This window comes from Mus caroli, unplaced genomic scaffold (genome assembly GCF_978045245.1).
Source record: "Mus caroli unplaced genomic scaffold, Mus_caroli_1 scaffold_1, whole genome shotgun sequence".
Lineage (NCBI taxonomy): Eukaryota > Metazoa > Chordata > Mammalia > Rodentia > Muridae > Mus > Mus caroli.
The window spans coordinates 34,068,212-34,086,673 of NW_028227256.1; the positions used below are offsets into that span (position 1 = coordinate 34,068,212).

The 18,462-nt window shown below is 46.5% G+C and overlaps 1 protein-coding gene across 6 annotated transcripts in view; it reads left to right on the forward strand.

Moving 5' to 3' along the window:
* Vwa3b (von Willebrand factor A domain containing 3B) overlaps positions 1 to 15,701 on the forward strand; it is a 163,279-nt gene extending 147,578 nt beyond the window's left edge. For 2 of the 6 annotated variants that reach the window (XR_015046877.1, XR_015046878.1), the window contains exons 23-29: positions 94 to 205; positions 1,679 to 1,803; positions 3,517 to 3,654; positions 5,483 to 5,583; positions 14,629 to 14,805; positions 14,997 to 15,224; positions 15,647 to 15,701. Coding sequence is in view for 2 of the 6 variants with exons in the window: in XM_085836384.1 (XP_085692510.1) it covers positions 94 to 205; positions 1,679 to 1,803; positions 3,517 to 3,654; positions 5,483 to 5,583; positions 14,629 to 14,805; positions 14,997 to 15,117 (774 nt within the window). In the remaining 4 variants the exon portion in view is untranslated. Of the gene's footprint in view, positions 1 to 93; positions 206 to 1,678; positions 1,804 to 3,516; positions 3,655 to 5,482; positions 5,584 to 14,628; positions 14,806 to 14,991 lie in introns of all 6 variants that reach the window. The other 4 variants (XR_015046881.1, XR_015046880.1, XM_085836386.1 and 1 more) reach the window with 4 other exon arrangements.
* Positions 15,702 to 18,462: the final 2,761 nt, after the last annotated feature.

The window sequence follows — 18,462 nt, forward strand, 5'->3', positions numbered from 1 at the left end:
AAGGAGCAGAAGTGACCACAGGCTGACTCTGTTCATGATTTTACTATCTGTGTTACATTCGGCTCATCAGTTTTTACTGTTGGTCCTTTTCAGCAGCAGAAATTGCAAGGGTATCCAACAAAGAAAATCAAATCAAGAAAACTAGACCCTCTCAAAGGCCAGAAGGTCATTGCCAGATGTGAGGAAAATGGCTTCTATTTTCCAGGTACGTCCGTCCTTCAGATTTGTTTACTAATGAACATGGTGCCAAGGAGCAGAGAGCTGGCTCAGCCTGAACTGTGCTGAGGAGCAGAGGGCCGGTCCAGCCTGAGCTTTCCCCAGAACACTGATGCTTCATGAGTCACACTAAGATAGTCTGCTTCTCAAATAAAACAATGCTTCTTTTTCCTCCCCGGACATGAGGCAAAAGAGTACTAGAAAATGACATTTCTTTTCATCTCTCATTTGCATAGTGAATAATTTATTTTATAACCTACTGTGTTATATATATGTATAATATTCTGAGCATGCCTGTCTACATTTATTTGTTTTATTTGTGGGGGAAGGGTGGGCACATAAGCCTCAGTGTGTAGAGTGTGTGTGGGGGGGGGTGTATGTGTATGGATGGGGTCTGTCAGAGGACAACTTGGAAAAATCATAGTGATTTCTGCCCAGCATCATAGGTACAAGTTACAATGGAAAAAAGAATCAGAGGAATTGGGGTGCCACTTTAAACATACTTCTGGCCAGCTAACCTTGAACTTTCCTGTATCTGAACTCCCTCTTTCCTGTTTTAGCTGTTTGACTGTAGTCACTCAACTGCCCCATCTTTACAAACCCCTCATAAGATCATGGTGCTGATGGCATGTGATCACATGCTAGTCTTTGTTAATTACATGTGCTTACCTTAAACATACAGGCTCCTGTGCTCAGTCCTCAGCACAGCAATACACATACATAAAAAAGATTATAAAATCGGCCAGACATGGTGGCTTATGCCGTTAATCCCAATGTTTAGGGGGAAAGAGGCAGACAGAGCTCTGTAAACACGAGGCTATCCTGGTCTAGTTAGAGTTCTAGGCCAGCCGGAACTATAAAATGAGGCTCCATTTCTAAATAAATAAAATTATAAGATTAAAAAAGTAAATGAAATGTTCTCTTTGAGTATAACCGAAAAACAAAGTACTTGCTGGTCTCTTCCCTCCCTCCCTCCCTCCCTCCCTTCCTTTTTTCTTTTTTAGAAAAGGCAGGGCATGTGTCCAGTTACCTTTTCATTTATCTAATCTTAAATGAAAAGCTGATTGAGCTGGGCATTGAGGTTTCCTCTTTACTTTAGCAATGTAACTCCCTGCGCTCAGTCTCTAAGACATAGGACTAGAATAAATAGATGAGGAGATTTGGTTATGGGAGGTGCCCAGGAGGAAGATGTTTGCAGAAGAGCCAGCAGGATGGATACTGCTGGTGCTGAATGAGCAAGCATTCCTCCCGCACCTCTGCAACCAGAAAATTCTATTTCTCTCCTTTGCGTTCAGCCCCAGAAGGTATCAAGCTATATCTGACTCTTCTCTTCCTCCTGCAGGGATCACAAGGCTGTGCTCACTTAAACAGACATATGCTATGAGACCCAGCACAGAGCACAGCGGGAGCAAACCCACCACTGTCCTCACAGGGTTTTGTTTGTTTCTTCTGCCTCTTCCAGGGGTCGTGAAGAAATGTGTGAGTTCCTCCCACGCCTTGGTCGACTTCAGGTACGGAGACACCAAAGTCGTACCCATCTCCTTCATCATGCCTGTTGGGGGCGCCATGCCCTGTCCACAACTTCAGGTACCAGCTCTCTGCTCCCTTCTGAGACTTTATACCAGCATTTCTCAACCTGGTTCACAACCCCTTTCTTGGGGGGGGGGGCGCAAATGACTCTTTGATAGAGATTGCCTAAGACCATCAGAAAACACAGATGTTTCCATTACGATTCATAACAGAAGCAAAATCAGAGTTTTGAAGCAGCAACAAAATAACTTTATGGTTGGGGGTCACTACAACATGAGGAACTGTATTGAAGGGCTTCAGCGTTAGGAAGGGTGAGAACCACTGCTTTATACTGTCCACAGGTTTTAGATTACAGAGGATGCTAAGGTCCCTATGTGGCCCTCTTGGCTCCAGCAGGGAGCTTGTGTTTGGGCAGGAAGAGCAGCAGGTAGTTTCCCCATCACCTGGTAATTTCTCTGCTGGTGACTGATGTGCCAACTCCATTGTATGTAGCTGGCCGTTGTGTACAGTGGCCTATATACTATCTCGAGACACTTGTCTCAAGGGGGAAGTAACTTGTGCGGCTCCCAGACTCCTGAAGCTCTCAGCATGGAAGTCTGCATCCATTATGATAGAACCAGTGATTTTCATGACCTTGTAGCTGGCCACTGCTGGCCTGTTACGTCATAATGCAGTGATTTCCCCCACCCCCCACCAGTGTGCCTTCCACAAATGAGACATACGAATGTGTTGTCATCTGATTACAGATGCATAAACAATACACCATGCCTGGTCCTTCCGCCTTCCACCATCTTGACACCCAGGTGGGATGGCAGGGCACAGAAGGAAAGCCCTTCGAAGACTCATGTTGCTGTTTTCTTGCATGGCACAAGCCAAGGAGTGGTCAAATGGGCTAGCCTTGGCCTGTTCCTACTTCCTGGCTCAGACCCACAACACGCCTCCAGCACCCTTCCCCTGACCACTGAGAGCCTCTTTGCAAAAACCATCTGTACCTGTGTGTGACTGTCTTAGTTAGGGTTTTACTGCTGTGAACAGATCCCATGACCAAGGCAAGTCTTATAAAGGTCAACATTTCACTGGGGTTGGCTTACAGGTTCAGAGGTTCAGTCCATTATCATCAAGGTGGGAGCAGGGCAGCATCTAGGCAGGCATGGTGCAGGAGGAGCTGAGAGTTCTACATCTTCTGAAGGCTGATAGCAGAAGACTGGATTCCAGGCAGCTATGATGAGAGTCTTAAAGCCCACACCCACAGTGACACACTTCCTCCAACAAGGCTACACCTTCTAACAGTGCCACTCCTAGGCTGAGTATATACAAACCATCACAGTGATCTTTCCCATGGCTTCCATGTCTGTACTTGGAACACCACTCCTTTCTTTATCTGGAGGACAGCCCTTCTGACACTGAGGACACGGTCCCCATATCTTTATATCAAACACCCTAGGTCCTCCTTCATCCCAGTCTTTGATCCTACCAATCTCTGGGAGTTCCTGAATCCTTACCATCTTGATGACTATCCCCGGACCCCTGCCAGTTGCCAAACGCCTACCAAAACTTGGGTTTTCCAAAGTGTTCCCCAAAACTGTAGGTGCGGCCAAATAAGCTTAAAGAATTCTGGATCCCTTTCTTATCTGATTAAAAAAAAGAAAAGTTCTATATGACTTTCTCACCCATACCTGCCAGTCATCTGGCATTGTCTTGAAAGAAACTTAAATTATGTATGAGCTCTGTGAACAAAAGATTTGCTGTGAAATGCGCTTTCTCCTACAGGTTGGGGATTACGTGTTTGCCAAAATCATGACAAGCAAAGGATTTGACTTCTACGTCCCCTCCATTGTTATAGCACTTCCAAACCACAACATGGCTTCAGAGAAGTTCTACACAGTTTTGAAGTGTAACAACCGCAGAGTAAGCAGCCACCCAGAAAAGAAAGCTGGCCAGAGGGAGCACGGCTGTCTCCTCCCCTACTCGAGAATGCCTTGGGGTTTGGACTCTGTGCTGAGAGCACATCTTCTCCTTGTTTCTATGTGGGAGAGTCACTTGGCTTTCCTTGTCAAACTGCAGTAGATGGCTGGACAGGCTCACTCTGGGTTCTCTCTCTCTCTCTCTCTGTCTCTCTCTCCTTGCCTCCTTTCTCATCCCTACCCCCATTTCTGTATGTGTTATATGCATGTGTCTGGATGCATGTCCAGATGTGTAGAAGCCAGAGGCTGCCACTGATGTCTGCCTCTCTACCACCTTCCACTTTATTTACTGAGACAGGGTCTCCTGCTTGAATCTGGAGTTCACTCAGCTCATCTGGCTAGCCAGAGATTCTAGCGCTGCCTTAAAAAATGCCTATGCAGCCTTTACATGGGTCCTAGGGATCCAAACTCCACTCACACTTGCACAGCAATCTCGTATCCACTGAGTCATCTCCCCACTCTTTCTGGGTATCGTCTTGTGCTCCTCTGCAAGCCCTGTAGATATAGACACTCCTTGGACCCTTCTCAGCCCTGTCCTCCTCTGCTACCTCATGGTCTGTCTGTTGGATGAGCATCCCATGTGTAGTGCTGCTTAAGTATATCTACATGGGAGCAAGCAAGCCAGGATCAAGTAAAATGGTGTCCCAAGGCATGCCTCAGGGAATAGGGAGATATGCACAGAATGGCCTGAGGTCCTTAAAGAAAGGTCTCAGATTCCAGGGAGTGACTTTGTTGTTAACCCCAGGGCAAAAGGGCCCTGGGGACCAGAATGCTACAGTCAGGGGAAAGGACATTGGAAAGCATGCACATAAAGATTCTGGAAACGTCACGAGGGAAAGCAAGACTTTCAGAAAAGAGATGGCTGAGGTTGGAGCAAAGGTAAAAGTGTGTGTGTGTGTGTGTGTGTGTGTGTGTGTGTGTGTGTGTGCATGTGTGTATGTAGTGTGTGGTGTGTGCATGTAGTATGTGCTTGTATGTGTGTGTGTATAGTACATGTAGTGTGTCTGTGTGTGTGTGTGGTATGTGCATGTAGTATGTCTATGTGTGTGTGGTGTGTACATGTAGTATGTCTATGTGTGTGTGGTGTGTGCATGTAGTATGCTTATGTTTGTGTGGTGTGTGCATGTAGTATGTCTATGTGTGTGTGGTGTGTGCATGTAGTATGTCTATGTGTGTGTGGTGTGTGCATGTAGTATATCTATGTGTGTGTGGTATGTACATGTAGTATGTCTATGTGTGTGTGGTATGTGCATGTAGTATGTCTATGTGTGTGTGGTGTGTACATGTAGTATATCTATGTGTGTGTGGTGTGTGCATGTAGTATGTCTATGTGTGTGGTGTGTGCATGTTGTGTGTGTGTGGTGTGTGCATGTTGTGTGTGTATGTGTGTATGGTGTGTTGTGTATGGTGTGTGCATGTAGTATATGCTTATGTGTGTGTGGTGTGTGTAGGTATGTAGTATGTCTATGTGTGTGTGGTGTGTGCATGTAGTGTGTGTATGTGTGTCTATGTGTATAACTAACCAAGATAGACTTAGCAATTGACCTGGAATTTAGAGGAGTGACAGAGAGGAAAAACTGGCTTTAATTCAACAACAACAATAACAACAACAAATTTATAATGCAAACTCTGAGCTTAACCTGCTCTCTGAGTGGCACTCTCAGCAGGGTAGTGACTGGTAGCTGTGAAGATGGCTTGAGCTGGAATAAAGCTATTCCCGAAGTGCGGACTTCCTGGGTTCGATGACACGACCTCTTTCTGTGCCATTGCAGGAATTTTGCCCTCGGAGTGCTCTCATTAAGATCAGCCAAAACAAGTATGCCCTGTCTTGCTCAATGATACGATCATCCCTGGTTGAGAAGAACGGAGCAGGGTAAGTACACCCAACCCACACCTCTCAGGTATCCACAAGTATCTCTTTATCTGTTTACAAGCAATTTATTGCTTATACTGGAATAAGCAATAGCCTATCGCTGAGATCCACACTGTCTGAGACTAGGTGAGAGGAGTGGAGACGGAAGAGCCAGTTCTGTGACGATCAATGTCCTGCCACTGAGCTGTTCTTTCTCACTCTGTCTAGCTCCCATCTCAGAGCCAACATCATTTTCACTGGTCCTTCATACAAACATCTAACCCTGCCATGAAAAGGAAGAGCTTGCTTCCTTTTTGTGTGTAAGAATTCAGGAACTTCCAATTAAGCCTCACTTGGGAACCGTCCCCTGACTGTCCCTTCCATATGGGGGTGGGGGTGAGGGGGTGCGGGGGGGGGGCAAAAGTGAGGTGCTGAAGTGGCATCACACATGAATGTGTTAGAGGGTAACTCAGGGTTCCCAGGGTCTACACTGGGATGAAACAAGCTCTGCGTGAAGTAGGGGAGTTACTCAGAGATTCGCAGGCAGATCTGCCCAATGTCCAAGTCTGTGGCCAGCAAGAGCAAGGGTGGGGTCACAGAGCCATGACCTTGGAGGGAAAGTCACATCAAGAAGAAGCAGATGCGGGGTTTGAACAAGGGTTGTGGTGAGGGGATTCGGGAATATCACCTCTGATCTCACAGAGTGTGTGTGACGTTGAACTTATGTACAGAGTGTACACATATATGCCCATGCATATTTATATTCTCTGCCTGTAATTCCATCTAGCTCATACGTCCCTTCTCTGCTGATCTCTTCTGTACAGTTGGATAACCTTGATTCCATTTAGTTCCCTCCTGGGCCTTCCCTAAACCACGGATAACCAGTTTCCCTATACCCCTTAGCAGAAAGGGATTCTGCGGAGCCCAGCTGAGGCTCCCACATGTCCCAGGCAGCATGCTTTGCCCATCCTGACCCAATGCCTGCTCTTGGAATTCCACTTGGCTTGTGAACCTGCCCTTTCAGGTCTGCCATGGCGTTCTGGGTTTTCTCTCTGCCTGACATCACACTCCCCACCCCACCCCACCCCCCCACACACAGACTGTCACTTCTCAGTGTTTCTTACACCAGGACCCTGTTCCTTTCTCTAACCCATTCTGTGGCTCTGCATCAGAGTTACAACCCCAGAGAATGATCCTACAGTGTATCCCCATCAAAGCTTCTCAGGTGTAAGTAATACGCAGTTGTGGTAGATAATTTTCATGGAAACTGAGTCTTAGATCCATATCCATGCCTGGCGCCATGTAGGTGTTCTGCTTATAATGGGAATGGCATTAGTTCCAAATGGTCACTGGATTGTTGTGTACATGTGGAGAGAGAGAGAGAGAGAGAAAGAAAGAGAGAGAGAGGAGAGAGAGTCTTGGGGACCACAGGAGGATGTTGGGTATCTTTCTGAATCACATTCCTCATTATTTTTAAAGACAGATTCTCTCATTGAATGACCAGTGAGCTCCCAGGATTCTCTTGTCTCCACTCCTCGACATAAGGGTTACAGGCACATGTGCTGTGTCCATCTTGTATGTAGTTGCCAGGAGTTTGAATGCAAACCTTGCTTTCACAGCAAGCCATCTCTCAGCCTTCCTCTCAATACCCCCACTGGACATTACAGAAGCTCCAACACACACACACACACACACACACACACACACACACACACACACACACACACTGAACCCATAGTCCCTACACCTGCTCCCAATTCTGGACTCTCTGCTCATCATCCTCCCCACGAGTGATGGAATTGCTCAGAATCTGCTAGCCATTCCCCATGCCCAAGGTGCCTCTAGGTTATGACGATCCAAGCCTGGATATGTCCTTCAGCTCTCTTGCACCCTAGTGCTTTCTGTAGAAGCTCTGAGCTACTCCAGCCCAAGCCAGCCCCAAACCCATCAAACCCAGGCATCTTCCCTGGGGGCTCAACCAATTAATCTTCTTTGAATGCAAAGTATTCTTGCACCATCTCCCTCGTTTAAAAGTCCTCAAATCCCATGCCCATCTGTGCCCCCCTAATCCTATCTTAATCTTTCCACCTTTTGATTTTTAAATGCCTTGGTGTTTTGCATGCATGTGTCTTTGTGAGGGTGTTGGGTCCCCCTGACCTGAAGTTATGGACAGGTGTGAGCTACTGTGTGGATGCTGGGAATTGACCTTGTGTCCTCTGGGTGCTTTTAACCACTGATTCATTTCTCCAGCCACCCATCTTAGGCTCGTATTAGTGTGATGTAGCCTGTCTCCTGGGTCTCACTCATCCCTAGTCACTCCTAACGAGCCCTCCAGGGCATACTAACTCCTTCCCAACACCAGGTCTCTGTGCTTTGCGTGAACTATGTGTTACTTTCCCAGAAGACGATTTCTTAGCCACCTGGGAAAGTCTAAGACTGAACTCAAGCATTCTGACTATCACGACATATCCTGGTACCCAGCTAGCTTCTGGCATACACTAGGGTGATCTATACTACTGCATCCTGGGTGAGTTTTCGTTATGGAAATTTTCCCTTGCACTAGACCTCATCTCAGTTCTCTTTCAGTCGATATAACAAAGTGTCTAAGGCTAGGAACTTTTCAAATTAAAAAAAGATGTTTGTAGTTCACTTTTGAAAGTGGAAAGTTAGGTCAGGTGACTCTCCGCTTGGCCTCTGGTCAGGGCCTTCCTGGACGTGTCTGAACATGGTGGCTACCATGGTAAGATGGAGACGCTAGAGACTATGGAGGAGCTCGGTTTGTTCTTATCTATCAATTGCGCATTCCAAGAGACCACAATGATCTCTTAAAGGAGCTAAGTCCTCACCTTTAAAGGACCCATCACCTCTCCCACGGACACATTGAAGGCCAACCCTGCAGCAAGTGAACCTTTGGAGACAAACATTTTCTAAATTCTAGTCCATGATAAAGCAATGTGAATACTAGTCTAGGTATTGACTATTTTCACTGAGTTCAACATTATCATTAATCACATTTTAATTAAAACTCATTTCTTCCCATATGAAGAAGAATCTTTGCTTCCCATGTTCCCTGGGCCTTATTTAAATTTCTTGGCTGCTAATTATCTGCTCTCACCTCTAGAGCTTTACACAGGAGATAGAGTCATTGACTCTTCACTTTCTTTTCCTTTCTGTTCTTGATATTTTCTAGGAGCAACAGGCAGGAGCCATCTTCAACCTGCTAATTCCAGAGCTTAATCAGCCTCTGCTTCTATAGCCAGGGCTGAACACCACAATCCAATGTGGCCATTCTCTAGCCTCGGTCCTCCTTTAGGTCCTCTGCTGATACCTAAGTCTCACTTAACGTACTCGCCATCTCCTTTTGCATGTCTGTAGTGAGTCCTCCGGCTGTTAGACCAAGCAGCCGTTAATGTGAATCTTGACTCTCATGTTCATGTTTACATGTCATTAAAGAAATGCACCACAGGTCATGACTCGCACAGGACAGTATTTCAGGGATTGATTCATCAGTGAATACCAAGCCAGGGCCCCCTCACTTTCCCATCCCTGGGTAGATCAGCGAGTGGCGACTGACAGGCATTTCCTCAGGTAGACTTCTCCTCTCCTGTCCTCAGTGGAGGGTTTTACACAGGAAAAGATGGGAAGGAGACTATTCAGACGAACTCTACGATCAAAACTGACCAGCCAGAGGTCACGCAGTTTTCCATTCCCACCCCCTGCTTGACAGCTAAGTGACTCTCTGAGACCTTGAATAAGATGGTCTTGCAAAAGACGCCATCCCATTAGCAAAAGTCTAGCTCTCAAAGGACAGCACTGGCCTCCATTCCTTTGCCTCAGGAAATGTGTGGGGGCAGGGGGAGGCAGCTGCTTCTCTCCTCTTGTGTCATCCACTGAGCAGGTCTGCTGAGGGGACAAGACTTCTCTGCCTTCCCTCTTCCTCCGTGTTCTATAGAGTCATACCTACCCTTTCTGAATGAGAATACTCTCTAATCGGTCTAGAACACTTCTTTTCACGAAGACATATGTGTTTCTCTGGAGATGTCAGAAACTCTAAGAAGCAGGCAGAATGGGAGGAATTCTCCCACCCCACCCCTTTGGCATCCTTTCTCCTCACCCAGGCAGAGATGTCCCTGGCCTTCTCTCTTGGGGTCCTATTCCTTCCTATCAGAGCACTGTGGCCTCGGATTGCTGCAGGGGAAGGCACCTGGTGAGTTTGACGCTCTGGCTTCTGGTTTTCTCCCTGTGGGGAAATCACCTCAACCAGGTGTCACGATGCTATCTCCAGACTAGGGCATCTGACAGGCCTGAGCAGAATTCAGACACCTGGTGCCCTGTAGCTGGCTGCAAATCCTTCCAGTAGAGCTGGAGTCTGCCCTGCCCACTTGACAGAGCAAGGCCCGGGCAAGTCAGATCCCTAGAAAAATGTGCTCTTGAGAAGTTTTTTGATTTAACAATAGTGACAATATTCCAGATGTGGTTTCAGGAAAGCCAAGTAGGACTAATCATTTTCTTTAAGCTCCAGAAAAAAAATCCATCTGATTGATTGGCACTGTGTGATCTTGGGGACGCTGTTGTGTGTGAGACCGCCAGAAGGAAGAATTTCCCAGGACTTGGTGATATAGCTCGTTTGAGTCTGTGGTCAGCTCACTATTCCCTGTAGCACAAACATTAGCTTCCTGTGGTCTCTCTTTTGAGCAGCTCTGTGACTTCCACCGATTTGGGGATGTGTTTCTGTGGGAGGGGTGATTCCCCAGTGACCCAAACTTCTTCCTGAACAGTGCCAAACAGCCTGATACTGCCTGCTCAACAGCCTTGGAATTAACTCATTGACTGAAACATTTGTGCTCCGTGCAGTGTCTGGCCTTGTGTGGACAGGTGGCTTTCCTTGCTCTGACCTGGTTTTTCCTGACAGCTTTTCCTGAGAGGGAGCTGGGCATTAGAAATCAGCACGTCTGTGCATTTCATCAGCTCCCTTCATCTCTGCAGTTAGATGAGAGCCTGTTTTCTATCCCAGAGCCAAGCCTTGAAAAATAAGCAATTCAGCAAAAAATCTGCCTGGTGATTCCCTACATTGTCCATAAGGACAAAGGCTACAAGGACTGTCACACTGTCCTCAAAGTCACAGAGACTCTCAGACCGATGCTATCAATCTCTTGATTTTCTGCCTCTTCAGCTGTGGATTCAGAGCCTTTCTGATCCCCATAAGACATCAGTGTGGCATCCATGCCAGAGCAAAAGAGACACTGAGGCAGTATAGAAAAAAGGCCTCTGGGAGCCAGCAGGAGAACCAGTACGTTGACAAAGCTCGATCCACTGACTAGGTGGATTTTGATCCTAAGAACAAGGTAGCATGGTTTCTCAGCACTTTCTTCCTGGAAGTGAGACCAGAACCTTCTAACGAGCCAATTAAGACGCGGTACCTGGCTTCTCACTCCAACTCACTCTGTACACATTTTGATCCTGTTTATAATATTACAGATTAGATGTCCCTAATCCAAATATCCAAAATCTGACATGCTCAGAGATGGGAATTTTTTCTTTTTTAGAACAAACCTGATGCTACAATCAGAGAATGTCACACCTGACTCAGGAGTTAGGCTAGAGTCACAGCTCAGAGACATCTAAGATACAGTAAACCTCAGCTTGCACAAGGTGTATACGGGTGGGAAAAGCAACTGAATCTCACACTTAGACTTGAGTTCCATCTGCAAGGTATCCCTCACATATATGCAAATAGCCCAAAATCTGGAACACTTCTGGAGCCAAAGATTTCAGATAAGAGACACTTAATCCTGTATTCAATCAAATTATAACCTACAACAATTAAACATCACCTAATCTAATGCTGCTGTATGAGCTTGAAAAATAAAGCCATTGAATGGGTCAGTGTCCAGTCACAGGTATGGCCTATGCCCACAGGGTCAGGGCAGCCCTTCCCACCTCCAGAGTGGTTGTGGCCAAGAGACAGAGTAAGGGGAAGAGAGCAGGAGTGAGAGCTTGCACACCAGCCCTGTGTGAGAATGCTTCCTTGTAGCCCCAGGGCAAGCCAATCTCCCGCCAGATGATCTTCTGGCCTCCTTGGGTAGTGAACACACGTGCTGCACTTAAATAATTCAGGCAAAAATACTCATAAAATAAAAACAAATCTTTAAGAGGAGACAGCTTTCTCCTGATCAAACCTTCCTTTTGTTCTACACAATAATTTGTCTTGTTCTGTTCTTGTTCCAAAAGGAATGCCCAGTCATATTACTTATAAATTAAAAGCAACCGGCAAACCCTTTTAAATCCACAGTCTAACATGTCAAAAATAATCATTGTATTTGGTTTGCATTCTTATAGACTATTTTTTATCAGCTGTGTCCGTTCATATTTTTCTTCAAAGCCAAAAGCTTTATTGATTTTTCTTATCATGTATAACAGCTGCAAAACATCTTTTTAAATGTGGGGAACATGGGGTTGGAGAGATGGCTCAGTGGTTAAGCACATTAGCTGTTCTTTCAGAGGACCCAGGCTTCATTCTCAGCACCCACATGGTGGCTCACACTGTCCATATCTCTAGCCTCAGGGGATCCTACCCCTTCTGCTGGCCTCTGCAGTCACCAGGCATACATGTGGTGCACAGACATACATCCAGGCAAAGCACTCATACATGTAAAAATAGATAGATAGATAGATAGATAGATAGATAGATAGATAGATGTGATTTTTTTTAATGTAAGAAGTGGAGAACATATCAATTCTACTGGAACCTATTTCTCAGAGGCAACTGTTTCTAATTTGCTTTCAGGTGCCTAGTGTGCTTTGCTTATTCACAACCCTAATAGCCAATGTGAAAATAAATGTATTCTCTTTTGTAACATCTTCCCAGTTACTAATGTATCCATTACCTTTTACTATAACAGTAATACCTGCTCTTTATTGCCTGCCTAAAATTCCATTAGTAGGTGGCCTTTAACTCATTCATGTGACTCGTCCCTGCAAAAGTGATTATATTTTTTTTTCTTGGCCCCTCTGACCCTCCTCCCTCGGTCCCTGAAAGCAGGTAGACAGGTCCTTGCTTACTCTCTGAGTATTTGTAGAATGAAGACAACTCCTCATTGTTCTTACTCCTAAGGAGCTGTGTGTTACAAAGTCTGTAATCAATGCTGACTGAGGGCCAGTGGAGAAAAGCAAAACACAAGCAACTTAGCTCTGAGGGGGGCTTAGCTCCAAGAGTCAGGGGCTTTGGGAGCCATGGGGTATAAGAGTTCAGATTTCACAGAGCAGGTGTCCCCAGCACAACCCCCAGGCATGGCCTCCAAGTGTCTGGAGGCACCTGTTCTACCAGAGATTTGATGTCAACAGGAGCTCAGACCTCACAAGACAGTTTGTGTGTGGGGTCCAGGAAAGTTTTTTTTATTCTGCTCTTCCTTAGGCCAGTTTTTTTTTTTTTCCTCTCTTGGGAATTCCCTTCTGAGCCTTGTGGCAGTCTTTGAAAATAATCACATCCGATAAAATCTTAATCCCTTACAGAGTCGTTTGAGTGATGGGATTTTTCTATTTGATAATAACTAGAAGGCTTCTCCCAGCTTGTCTTTTTTCTCTGCCGTCTTCTAAAAGGAGTAGAAGCAGTGATGCGCCAAAGTTAATTAGGGCAAAGACAAAACAAAGCTGGTTCTGAGCGGAGACAAGGGTGGTCAGGTGCCATTTAATCCCAAGTATTTGGTGCTCTGAACACAGCCTGACACAGCCTTAACATGGGTCCCAAGGAAAAAATTGCCAAACCAGTGGGCCGTGGTGAGTGGACTAGAATGTAGTCATACCATTGCCAAGATACCCTCTCTGAAGAAAAGTCAACACTCCTTGGTAAATAAGCTTCGTCCAGTGCATTCCCTAAATAAGTCTTGATTTATGATATCATAGGCAGGGTTTGGTTTTTGTTTTGTTTTGTTGTAGTTTTGGTGTTTTTTTTTTATTGGATGTAATTAAAAGTCATGTCGCTAAGATACAATTTGCAAAACACATGAAACTGAAGAAGAACGAAGACCAAAGTGTGGACACTTTGCCCCTTCTTAGAATTGGAAACAATCACCCATGGAAGGAGTTACAGAGACAAAGTTTGGAGCTGAGACAAAAGGATGGACCATCTAGAGACTGCCATATCCAGGGATCCATCCCATAACTAGCCTCCAAACGATGAGACCATTTCATACACTAGCAAGCATTTGCTGAAAGGACCCTGATATAGCTGTCTCTTGTGAGACTAGGCCGGGGCCTAGCAAACACATAAGTGGATGCTCACAGTCAGCTATTGGATGGATCACAGGGCCCCCAATGGAGGAGCTAGAGAAAGTACCCAAGGAGCTAAAGGGATCTGCAACCCTGTAGGTGCAACAACATTATGAACTAACCAGTACCCCGGAGCTCTTGACTCTAGCTGCATATGTATCAGAAGATGGCCTAGTCGGCCATCACTGGAAAGAGAGGCCCATTGGACACACAAACTTTATATGCCCCAGTACAGGGGAACGCCAGGGCCAAAAAATGGGAATGGGTGGGTAGGGAAGTGGGGGCGGAGGGTATGGGAGACTTTTGGGATAGCATTGGAAATGTAATTGAGGAAAATACGTAAAAAAAAAAAAAAAAAAAAAAAAAAAAAAAAAAGTCACGTCGCTGTTGGCATGACCATGCACCTTGAACCACCAAATTTGAGAAACTCAGGGCTATGGAAACTGTCTATATTTTAAAGCTCTAATTCAGGGGCAGGACGGGGGTTGGGGCGGAAGCAATGATAGAGGCGGCTGGCTCGATGCTGGTGGACCTTGGTTGGCACCTGAGCTTGAGTTAGCCGTTTCTTGATTGAGTAGGGACTGGTCCACTTGGCTAGGTTTTCCCTTCTGTGTGGGGCTACTACGCATAGACATGAGCTGAATGAAGTACACCTAAAGTGTCCAACACCTAAGGCTGTGGACAAAGCATGTGAACCCCTGCAGAGGAGAGTTGGAGATTTCTGCACACCTCCCGTAGCAGTCAAGCCCCGGCCGGCATGGACGTGCCTGAACCTCTCCTCTGTCTCTCTTTCTCTAGGGAGGAAGTAGATGGAAGTAATTCTTCCAACATCTGGACTGTGACTGAAGAAGCCACTGGGAATTTGAAACAACCGAGACAAGAGAACGTCAGAAAAAAGAGAAAGAAACGCACCAAGAGGCTCCCTCTCCAAGAGCTGATGTGTTCTGATTCCGATGGTTCCTCCCGCAGCACCAGGTCCCCTGAACCTCTCCCCGGCCCCTTCCCTGAGCCCGGGGTGGGGGATTGGGAGGCACCCTGAACCTATATGATGACACTTTGAAGCCTAGCGTATGTGAGACTGCCCCCCAGTTTCCAAGCCAGTGTAGGTCCCAGCACAAGAAATCGTCCCCACCCCAGTCATGCTGACATCCATTTTCCCAGAGAAGGTTTTCCACACGTGGCCTCGGACGCCGCCAACTCCGCCCTCGCCACACTGTCACCAGGAGCAGCCCTGCCCTGACAGAGTCCAGCCACCCACAGCGAAAGGGGCTGAGGACCCACCGCTGAGGGACCCTAAAGAACCCCAGTGGCAGCTAACTTTAAGCAAGCCACTGTCCCCCAGGGCTGCTCAGACCCCAGCCTCTGGACCCTGTGGAGCAAGCCTCTCTTCTGAGGTAAGGCTTGCCTTGTTTCTACCCAGTACCTTCCCTGTGGATGAAAGCCAGCTCCCCCATCCCCCAGCCTGGCGCTCCTACTGTCTGAGTTTAGGGATCTTTCTGAGCATTCTTTGCCCCGCCTCCCCTGTCGCCACAAAACTGTTGTCAGTCTTTGGATACACACTTAGCAGCCCTAGCCTGGCAGGCGGCTGTCAAAAAGCCCCGGGGCTCTTTGAGGACTCCACGCAGTTAGGCTCCACACCTGAGGGGTTGCTTTAAATTGGTTCTTCCTTGTGGATTAAGGATTTTGCCACACAGTGTGGAGACTGAGTTTACTACTTGGTCGGTGGCTTGTCTGAGAGCTGTAAGGCCGAGTGTTCTCTATGTTACTATTTCCTGAACATTTTTAGTGAGCCCTTCCTAATTGATTTTGTCTGTAGTCTGTTGTAGGTACCTCTGAGTGCAGAACCCGAATAAAATCTCTTACATTGGAAACATTATTCTGGTTGCTCATTTGTTACCTCCCCTCTCCCCTCTCTCCCACCCCTCTGTCCTTCCGTCCTTCTGATCCACCTGCCTCTGTCTCCCAATCTGTGGGATTAAAAGCAGGCACCACAGAGACCCAACTTGCTAATGTCTTCTTTAAACACAATTTACTATCAATGTATCAAAGTAGTCAGTTCTGCTCACTAATTTCAAAGCTGAAATAGCTCTCTCAAAGTCTCCTTTTTCTAGGCGGTAACAGTCCTTAGGCTGTTAAAAAAAAGTACAGATTATTAATAAGAAACATATTGGAGACTTTTGGAAAATAGAAAAGACAGGACCAGTTCTGATATTCAAAACGTGCACAAGCCGATTAAACGTAGTGTTCACATTCCCGAAAGCTAACTGAAGACAGGCGAGGAGGCATCCACTTCTAAAATCATGGGAGAATGAGACCGGCCAGCTCAGCCTTAGGCTTGAAGACAAAAAGGAAAGAGTTGGAAACAGCAAAGTGGGGGAGGAGCCTGGGAGAGCTGCATTTCCTCCACTCGCACCAAGAAGCACTCGTTCCTCTCCAGGCTTGAGAGGAAAGCCAGAAGGGTGTGGTGTGAAGGAGGGAAGTCCTTCAGTCCCTGAAAGCATGGATGCCCTGATGTTCCACTTAACTCCACCAGAAGCCCAGCAGGCGCTGAGCCAGGCTTCAGGACTGTCAGCAGTCACTAGAGGACTGTCACCTCCTCCACATCCTTCCTGTCTCTCCATTTCAATGTTCTTGGGCTTTTTATTCCTTCTCCCCCCCCACACACACTAAACTTTTGTTTTAATGGGCCACAATGAACAATAACGCTAGAGAAGTTATTGACCCACGTGTCGGGGAAGTCAGCTGACATCTGATGGTAAGTCAGAGAGCTGAGCTCCTCTGCAGGTTGAATATCTGATATTTCTCTTAAACATTCCCTTTGACCCCCCCTTTCCTTGAATGTATAACCTGCCAGTCCATTACCACATCTCTAAATCCAGACTGGATGAGGGCACAGTAAACCCTCGGGGTGAATTTTCCATGGGAAGATGGCTATCAGTGAGGCTGCCTGGGTTAAAACAGCCACATTGTAATTACCACATGGAACTTGAATAGAAGTCCCTAGTATCTAGAAAACAAAAATGGGAAAGCATCTACAAGAACTCAGAGAGGAATGGCCTGATCTGCTTTTCTTTTGTGGGTCTGTTGCTACAATTGGAGAGTGGAAACAGAAATGGAAGAAACTGGAAACAGGTGCCTGGAACGTGCAGGGGCAGAAACAATAGCAGGGAACTATGGAGCAAAGGAGGGGGAAGGGAGGAAGAACATTCTATCTCAGTTAGAGAGAAACAGCCTTGGAGGTACCTGGCAGACAGAGCAGGCATCAACCCTGAAGAACGTGGGTCTCCAGCCTCCAGCATCTCCAGCCTCCCAGTGTCTTCAGCTTCCAGCTTGAGTAAGCCAATCCTGCAATGGCTGGTGCGATGTGTCTAGCACCTGGCAATCTATTCTTTGAGTCCCCGATAGATATCTGTGCTTTCCAAAGACTGGCCCCCTAGCCTGCTGCCAATTCATGTGAACTTCCCAGGTCTATCAGAGTGTCAACTCCTGCTGGTAGCTGTCCAGTGTTGGAGGCACATAGCTGGAAAAGTCTTAAGTGCTCCCCAGAAACCAGCAAGCAGAGCCTGCAAAATAGTAAAAGTCCAAAAGAGCTCACTATAGAGGTCTGATGTTTCCTCCTTAATATCAGATAAAGGGAATGCATTGACCTCATCACTGGATAGGAGAGTCTATCTGGGTCTCCTGTTTCCATGATCCTCCTAAGCATGTGGGAAAGGAAAAAGTCAAAAAGAAAAAAAGGATGGGAGAAGAATATTGAGATGCATGACAATGCCTGTCACAGGAGACTCTAAATGGCCATCCCCTGAGGGTTCAATGGTACTGGGAATTTTATGGGGTGCCACCATTTTGGTTTATGGCATATGGCTGCTTTAACCAAGATAATGGTGAAGTTACATGGTCATTGCCATCTCTATGGTGCAGCTAACCAAGATGGTGGCCAATTGTTTGGTTTTCCACCACCTTGATGATACCATGAGCTGAAATGGTGACGAGGACACATGATTCCTTTCTGCCTATTGTGAGCTCAGTTCTGTGATGAATTGAGCCTATCCCTCATTGGTATAAAATTTCCTATAGGATCCAGACATCTCACAGATTAAATGTGCAAAGTCATCCCTGTTCTTTCAAAAAGCACCCAAGTCAGGATATCATGGAGCTAGCAGACAATGGTGCAACTGAGCCAGGAGAAAATGTCCCAAGGACTGTAGGCCCTAAACAGCAAAGCAGAAAAACAGAGGAGAAAGGAATGCCAGTGTCCTGTGGAAGGGGAATCCATATTCCTTCCAACATTGGAATTGGGAATGCCAAAGGCTGTCTGTCAGTCTCCTTTAGGACTTCAGCATTAAACTTTCTTTCATTATGTGTTATGTATATGTTTGCCTCCATGTATATGTGTGCACCACATGTGCCCCTTACAGAGACCAGAAGAAGGTATTGGATCCCATGGGACAGGAGTTACACACAGTTGGGTGAACCTCCATGTGAGGGTTGGGAACCTGGGTCCTCTGTGAGAACAGCAAGTTCTCTTAACCTCTGAGCCATCTCTCCAGTCCCAACTTTAGGGATATTCCAACTGTACTGGCTGGCTTTACGTGTCAACTTGACACAGGCTAGTGTTATCACAGAAAAAGG